This window comes from Oncorhynchus mykiss, chromosome 19 (assembly GCF_013265735.2).
Source record: "Oncorhynchus mykiss isolate Arlee chromosome 19, USDA_OmykA_1.1, whole genome shotgun sequence".
In the NCBI taxonomy this organism is placed as follows: domain Eukaryota; kingdom Metazoa; phylum Chordata; class Actinopteri; order Salmoniformes; family Salmonidae; genus Oncorhynchus; species Oncorhynchus mykiss.
In genome coordinates this window covers 12,268,725-12,277,145 of record NC_048583.1, presented here as the reverse complement: position 1 = coordinate 12,277,145, position 8,421 = coordinate 12,268,725, and the positions used below count along the sequence as shown (strand labels likewise).

At 42.0% G+C, this 8,421-nt stretch overlaps 1 protein-coding gene and 2 non-coding genes across 3 annotated transcripts; all 3 read right to left on the bottom strand.

Moving 5' to 3' along the window:
- Positions 1-225: 225 nt before the first annotated feature.
- Positions 226-4,334, bottom strand: rps3a (ribosomal protein S3A). The gene is made up of 6 exons (XM_021573457.2): positions 4,166-4,334; positions 3,235-3,338; positions 2,100-2,287; positions 1,376-1,584; positions 935-1,044; positions 226-388 (listed from the first exon to the last, which is right to left on the bottom strand). Exons 1-6 carry the CDS (start codon positions 4,225-4,227, stop codon positions 261-263), a joined length of 801 nt encoding a protein of 266 aa, XP_021429132.1. The 5' UTR covers positions 4,228-4,334; the 3' UTR covers positions 226-260.
- On the bottom strand, positions 778-907 carry LOC118941562. The gene has a single exon (XR_005037859.1). It is a non-coding gene; the product is annotated as a small nucleolar RNA SNORA17 (small nucleolar RNA).
- LOC118941553 lies at positions 2,347-2,413 on the bottom strand. Its single transcript, XR_005037850.1, has one exon. It is a non-coding gene; the product is annotated as a small nucleolar RNA SNORD73 (small nucleolar RNA).
- Positions 4,335-8,421: the final 4,087 nt, after the last annotated feature.

The following is an 8,421-nucleotide window of genomic DNA, read 5'->3' as shown; positions in this document are numbered from 1 at the left end:
TGTCTCAAGATAAAGGAGTGTGCAATTGGCATGCCGACTGCTGAATGTCCACCAGAGATGTGAATGTTAATTTCTAAACCATAAGCTGCCTCAGTTTTAGAATTTGGTATTACGCGTAACACGTTGAGTTTCGCATAGCTTTGATTTATGCCTGAAAAAGAATAGCTCTTTACAAAATACCTTACTAAACAACCATCCCATTAACAGAAGACACCAACAGTGGAGTATCATTTACATTTTTTATTAAATCTGTCAGGTGTTTAGACGGTCTCTTGGATGGGTGGCTCGTAGCCGTCGGCCCTATCCACCTTAGCCCCAGTGTCATCCCCAGAGGGCTTGGCTGTACTGCTGCCACCACCCTCACCGTGGAGCTCCATCAGTTTGCCCACTGGAAGGAGACAAGAATAACATAAGCACAACACCAGAGTACAACTCAACAGGCTGTTAGAGACACATTAGATAAGTCACTTAGGATAATTTAGTATCCTAGGCTGTGTTTACACAATCCAAATCAGATTTTTTGACAATGAATTGGCCAAAAGATCAGAATTTGGCTGCCTGTGAATGCAGCCATGTCGGCATATGTTAAGATACAATTATGTCGTACGGAACTGCTGCCAGATGCTGGGGAGGGGACCTTACAGTGGTCATGATTAAACCAAGCTCAGTCAAAGGTGACCTTCAATAACCTCGGTTGTTTTTTAATGCATGGTAAGTTTTTGACAAAGATCCTGAATAGGCTTTCTTTCACACCATCAATTGTCTAGTATTGTGCCATCTGTCGGAGCCATGATCACGCCAAGTACCCACCGTTCTGGGTCCTTGGCGTAGACATAACCCTTTCACTCTCCGCCCCTTATGACACAGGCTCGACACATTGTCGGACTGCAACGCCTCAAGGGGCAGGATAGGTTTGAGGTTCAGGGTGACTTACACTCAAACTTGGGCTTCTTCAGCATCTTAACCTTCCTGACGTAGACGTCGTGGAGTGGGTAGATGGACTGGCAGGCCTTCTCAATGTCCTTGCCAACGGAGTCAGGGATCCTAGAGGACAAAGGGAAAAGTGAATCAGTAAGAGGGAACCTGGCTTGGCTACTGAAAATGACCAGACGAGAGATCTAGTTAAATTACTGGCTGCCTTCATTGAATGCCATTCAACTTACTCAAGACATCAAAACTTAACTGTACACAATAAAAAATGCAGGAAAAGTGTTCGACACAGCCAACAATTTTGTTGAAATAAATTTGCTTATTCTAACAGCCAAATAATATGCATGCCCATATATGCACTCCATGTTGCATTTCACATGGACCACATCTTCCCAGAGTGCAGAACATTATATTGAACCAGCAACAGGATGGCGAACGTCCTTACAGCTTGTTGACGACTTCCTTCAGGTCGTTGGTCTGAACCTCACGGGTCATGATCTCCATCATCTTCTTCCTGATCTGACGGACCTGCTGGTGCTGGGCGTACGACGTCTTCCTGATCTGGTTGGTGCGCTTCTTGGTGAAGCCAACGCAGAACAGACGCAGGAGGTAGCCATCAGTGGTCTTCACGTCCACATGGGCCTCAATCATGGTCTGGCGGGGAGACAGGATGAAGGTTAATGAATAGTTTTGGGTACATTGGGCCCAACACGCGATCATTAACATTACAGGGAAGAAGTGAATTTATAGTGTTGAGATTACCCATAATGGTACATCACTTTTGAAGGTGGTGCGACAGTATTAGGAAACAATGTTGAAATAGTGGTTTACATTCCACATGTGCTGAGAACTGAGGGAAAGGCGGCGCCTTTCAGCTTAAAGTTGCAATGACACTTTTTGGGCGACCCGACCAATTTCACACAGAAATGTGAGTTATAACTGTCATTCTCATTGATATTACATCGGTTTAACGATTCTCTAAACAATGACTGGTTGTTTTATCAAACTGAAATTAGGCAAATTAAATGGAGGTGTGATTCCTGCTTATTGCACCTTTAATGACAGGATGACTATTTCCATACATTTTGTACTGTAATTATAAACATATCAAAAACACAATATCTCCACAAATCCAGCTGTGTGTTACATCCTCCTGTAGGATTCCTCACCTGCCACTTCTTGACCATGGAGCACATCTTGTCACGGGTCAGGTCCATGCCGTGGAAGTTGGTCAGGCAGTTCTTGCCCTGCACGTCTTCTGAGATCAGCTTGAACTTGCGGAAGGCCACCTCATCGTTCTGCAGGTCAGCGAGGCTCACCTCGAACACACGTCCCTTCAGACCATCAGAGGCGATTCCTAGTAGAACAGATTAGTTGATGTGGGACGCAGTGAGGGGAATGGAGGCCAAGGCCGGGAACATCAGATCTCTTTACCAGTAGTCAGTTGCAATCATTGGGCCGAAACAATTTGTCATCACGCATTCCCATTGTGTTAAGTACGGTACAAACAAAACCAAGACAAGACCGACAAGTTGAAACCCTTTTAAAAAGGGAAGACTAAAAAGGGACATTACTGACCAACAAACCCATATTTAAAGGTAGTTTAAGGACAACTTCACGACTCTATTAGTTGGGACTCCGAGTTGTGCATCGTTCTTGTGTTGATGGAAAATAACCCTACCACCATAGTTGGCTTCGACAAAAAAATGCTTCCTGTCAACAAAAGCACATGTATAATCTCTAAGAACTCCACTTACCAAGACGTAGTGAAATGTGTACCTCGTTATTAAATAAATGGTAGATTTTGGGGTAGGAAGTCTTGCATGAAGTGTGTGGTCTAATGGCAGACCGCTGTCTAACTTGGCAGGAATATGGTGCGGTTCGGACAAAAGTTGGATACTGATGTTCATTTGATAGCGCGGGACATTTCACTTTGTCTGGTAAATTCCTAGAGATTATACATATGCTTTTGTTGACCGGAAACATTTTTTGGCGAAGGTAGGGTTATTAGCCGTCGCCACCCACCAGAACGATGCATAACTCGGGCGTCCAACCAATATACAGACTCCCAAAGCTAGTTGAATTAGGCTACCTTACTAGCTACAGTACAAGGTCAGGAGTTCACGTTTTAGTCACCTCACTTGAATCAACCCCTAGTTTCCAAACAGTGCTATAATTCCACAGAACCATGTGGCTCTGTCTGCAGTTATTTTGCTGCATGTTAGTCTTCATACTGGTAGCCATCACCACTGAACCATGTGTTGCTCCATTAATCAGCACCATCCGTTGGAGAAACAAACTTACTGGTTCCCTGAGTCCTGGATACCAAGGTCTTGCCAATGTTGCGGATGTTGAACATAGCGGGTGCCTTGACATCATACCAGTCCTTCTTGGAGAAAGGGTCGACACTGGGGATAGAGAAAGTAGTATGGTCAATATCAGTTCTGTTAATCTGTTTTGATGACACAGGCCTATGTAGCTAGCTAAAGAAACTAAGGTTGCAGTCTAGTTTACGCGAAACCAACCAAAGGGCTAACGTTAACTTGTTATTGTCAAATGCTGGCAATGGTATGAACTCAACTTCCAGTACAATCAAACGTGGAAATTCAACAGGCACCTACCTGGCTAATCAATAAAACATGACTGTGATAGCTAACGTTATGCTAACTGGTTACTAATGTAAGGCCCAGCTAACTGGCTAAATTATCTTATCTGACAAATGATATTTTTCTCGCTAAAGACTGAAGGGTTGGCACCACGCACATGTAGCCAAGCCAGCCAGGGCTACAATACTTTAATTCTGTTTGACCACATTTCGTAGAAAATACTTCGTCTAGCTAACGTTGTCCACGTTATGTTCATGGATGACTGTCTGCCATCTTGCTAGCCACCAGAGTTACAGGGATGATCTAGTTAGGTAGCTTAGCTTGTTAAGACTGCCTGTAATCTTGCGACATCGGCTGTGTGTGCATTTCGGCACATTTATATAAAATGCTTCACGATATTCAGCCCGTGTTAAGACTTTGACAGTCTCTTACATAACAGTTCAGTGTCGCTTATGCACAAACTCATGAATACTGAATGCGCGGTGAGCCTAGCAGATTAGCAAACAGTGACCGGTCGGAGTGCATCCAGTTAAAATCAACCTCATCTTTCACATTTTCAAACTGAAAGTCAATAACCTGAACTTACTAGTGTGTATTGCGTGATTTAATGGATGAATTGCGCTACTTACATCTTCTTTTTGGCACCTTTTTTGCCACCTTTGGTCAGCCTCTTATTCTTGCCGACTGCCATGTTGGCTACAGGGAGTGAAAGAGAAGGAAATAGGAATTATCGCGAGTGTTAAAGACAGAGCTGAGATTCTTCACATCTCGCGACTCGCGATATGTTGAGACCAAGACTAGCAGGTTGTCGTTCACTACTGGCCTAGCGTGACATCGCAGTCCTTTATTTGATACGTTATAACAACATTTAATAAACTCAGGAAGTGTTTGCTACATTGTAAGATATAGTATTGTTATGCTACAATATTGATATTTCTATCCTGATTCTACTGTATCCACTACAATAGCTGCTGCTTCTGCAAAAGCTAATGCGGATCCAAATAAACAAATAACGTTAAACACACCCACTTTGACATTTAGCTCAGTTCAAACGCTCACATGAATGATTGACATTCAGTCTGACACATATTGTGTTGTGTGTCTGAAATTCTGTAAATAAATACATAATCATATTATATAATTCATATAGGATTTATAATAATATGAATCTATGTTCCAGAATGAATGAATATGTTGAATGAATATGTTTTTATTTATTTATTTCACCTTTATTTAACCAGGTAGGCTAGTTGAGAACAAGTTGCCATTTGCAACTGCGACCTGGCCAAGATAAAGCGTTGCAATTCGACACATACAACAACACATACAACAACACAGAGCTACACATGGAATAAACAAAACATACAGTCAATAATACAGTAGAACAAAAGAAAACAAAAAGTCTATATACAGTGAGTGCAAATGAGGTAAGTTAAGGAAATAAATAGGCTATGGTGGCAAAGTAATTACAATATAGCAATTAAACACTGGAATGGTAGATCGGCAGAAGATGAATGTGCAGGTAGAGATACTGGGGTGCAAAGGAGCAAAATAAATAAATAAATAAATACCAGTATGGGGACGAGGTAGGTAGATAGATGGGCTGTTTACAGATAGGCTATGTACAGGTGCAGTGATCTGTAAACTGCTCTGACAGCTGGTGCTTAAAGCTAGTGAGGGAGATGTGAGTCTTCAGCTTCAGAGATTTTTGCAATTCGTTCCAGTCATGGGCAGCAGAGAACTGGAAGGAAAGACGACCAAAGAAGGAATTGGCTTTGGGGATGACCAGTGAGATATACCTGCTGGAGCGTGTGCTACGAGTGGGTGCTGCTATGGTGACCAGTGAGCTGAGATAAGGCGGGGCTTTACCTAGCAGAGACTTGTAGATAACCTGTAGCCAGTGGGTTTGGCGACGAGTATGAAGGGAGGGCCAACCAACGAGAGCGTGCAGGTTGCACTGGTGGGTGGTGTATGGGACTTTGGTGACAAAACGGATGGCACTGTGATAGACTGCATCCAGTTTGTTGAGTAGAGTTTTGGAGGCTATTTTATAGATGACATCACCGAAGTCGAGGATCGGTAGGATGGTCAGTTTTACAAGGGCACGTTTGGCAGCATGAGTGAAGGATGCTTTTTTGTGATATAGGAAGCCGATTCTAGATTTAATTTTGGATTGGAGATGCTTAATGTGAGTCTGGAAGGAGAGTTTACGGTCTATCCAGACACCCAGGTATTTGTAGTTGTCCACGTATTCTAAAACAGAGCCGTCCAGAGTAGTGATGTTGGACAGGCGGGCAGGTGCGGGCAGTGATCGGGTGAAGAGCATGCATTTAATTTTACTTGCGTTTAAGAGCAGTTGGAGGCCACGGAAGGAGAGTTGTATGGCATTGAAGCTCGTCTGGAGGTTAGTTAACACAGTGTCCATATGCATAAACATGTAACTGAGTACAAAATATAAATTAGAAGATCAGCCACTGGTTTTTACTGTGGCAGTGAAATATGATGCACCAACACTTTCACAAATTAACAAAATTCAATTTACAGTCGCTGTCTGTGGAGAAATTAGCAGTCATATGAGCAGACCCATAATAACTTAAATAACTTCACCCAAAATATTCACTCACATATTCATGATGAAGGAAAGACTATTCACCTGAATTACAAGAAAATAAACATAATATTAACTTAACTCAGTGTTTTACAAACTCGGTCCAGGGGACCCCAGGGTATACATGTTATAGTTTTGGCCTAGCACTACACAGCTGATTCAAGTAATCATAATGTAATGATGTGTTGATTATTTGAATCAGATGTGTAGTGCTAGGGCTTAAAAACAAGACATGCATCCCTTGGAGTTTGGAAAACACTGACTTAACTATTCACAACATGTTATGCATGTTATGTTAAACTACTGTATATCTTATATGCATGTTATTATGTTAAACTATATGTTATATGCATGTATATTACTCAATACTCTGCACTGTATTACACTATTCAGTCAGCCAAGTACACTGCGTGACTGTCAGCCCTGACATGCTGTATTAGTGAACCAACAAGTGAATATTTAATGAAGAAAACAGGTTGAACCTGAATCTCAAACCGTTAACATTCCATGCAGGTGTGTCTTGCCTCCTTCCGTTATTAGGACACTGATACAACTGTGTCAATTACAGGGTTAGGGATGACGCCTAGCTGGGCTGAACCTGGTGACAATGTAAACATTGACATACATTCATTCTAGACCTACGTTGTCTCTACACTAGAAAATTAGAAAAAAGGGTTCCAAAAGGGTTCTTCGGCTGTCCACATGTAGAACCCTCTGTGGACAGGGTTCTTCATGGAAACCAAAAGAGTTCTCCATGGAACCAAAAAAGGTTCTTCAAAGGGTTCTCTTATGGGGACAGCTGAACAACCCTTTTGAGTTCTAGATAGCACTATTTTTGTAAGATTTATACAGTATCTGAAAGGTACTCTTTAATGTTCAACATATGTCCTAATGTTGGTGAGGCCTAATTCGGCCAAATCCCTCATATGGACAGTATACATAAATCATATACATTGTATAAATGAGTCTGAATGTGCATGTTAGAGACATGTTGTAACACCTAGTGAAGATGAATGCAAATAGAATTAATAACATTCCTGTCATCTCCTTGTCAGGGATAATCCCTGATCAGGAGAATGGAAGTGGGGGTCTTTAAAGCTCAACAACCATCCAACATGGAGTAAGTTCTTATCTTGTCACTGAAAACGTTTTGAACCACTCATCTGGCTTTAAAATCAACAGGCGCCGAAAATGTTCTTACACTTGTCACTGAAAACGTTTTGACCTTCTCGCCTGGTTGAAGTCAACCAAAATCAAGAGAGGTGCAGCAACCTCTTCTCTCACAACATGCCTCCAAAAAACGATATCTTGATTGGCTGCCATATTGCCTACCTTCTGTAGCATGCTGCTAAAAATCAGCCTCCTATTCAGAAAGGCATCATCATCATCATCATCACAAGGATAAATTCACCCACTGGACACACACTGGTTGAATCAACGCTGCTTGCTTTCCAAACTGTACGTTTTTCCCACAATGTGTATTTCGACATTTGCAAAAGGCAAACCGACAGCTACATAGAATATAATCCATAGATGGCAGTTTCCAATGAAATCAGGACTGGCAGCCAATGATAGTGTACCCATGAGTTTAACACTCAAATTGCCAGGGTAAGAGGTTCCAAATCCCTTTTATGCATTATATGTCTATGGCCACAATGCAACAAGCTGTATATTTGGCGTGCATGCTGGCCAAATTGCGGCCTCCCCGACTGTAGGCAACCGGTAACTGCCAAAATAAAGGAAACACTTAAGTGAGGGATACAAAGTGAATGTTATGGTGTGTGGGGTGCATTTTCCTGGCATGGTTTATGTTCACTTGTAGAATCTATGCCAAGGCGCATTGAAGTTGTTCTGGCAGCTTGTGGTGACCCAATACACTTTATGCTGGTGTTTCCTTTATTTTGCAGTACACTGTATGCACTTCTGATATAATTTAACTGATATATCCACTGATATTTTTTTTAAACTATTGATCCTCTGTGGCTATATTATGCTCGTCACGGTCGTCATAAACAGGAGACCAAGGCGCAGCGTGGTAAGCGTACATTCTACTTTTATTAACCGAATGCAACACTGAACAAAACTAACCTTAACGCTATTATGGCTAGTGCAGACAGGTAACTAAACATAGAATAAGAACCCACAAACTACCCAAGGAATATGGCTACCTAAATATGGTCCCCAATCAGAGACAACGATAAACAGCTGCCTTTGATTGAGAACCAATCTAGGCAACCATAGACATATAAACACCTAGACTACAAAACTCCTAGACAA

Coding starts and splice junctions, on each gene's coding strand:
- rps3a (XM_021573457.2), bottom strand. CDS start 4,227: ATGGCAGTCGGCAAGAATAAGAGGCTGACCAAAGGTGGCAAAAAAGGT. Junction 3,339..4,165: donor AAAGGTGCCAAAAAGAAGAT/GTAAGTAGCGCA, acceptor CTCTATCCCCAG/TGTCGACCCTTTCTCCAAGA. Junction 1,585..2,099: donor CCATGGTCAAGAAGTGGCAG/GTGAGGAATCCT, acceptor TCTCCCCGCCAG/ACCATGATTGAGGCCCATGT.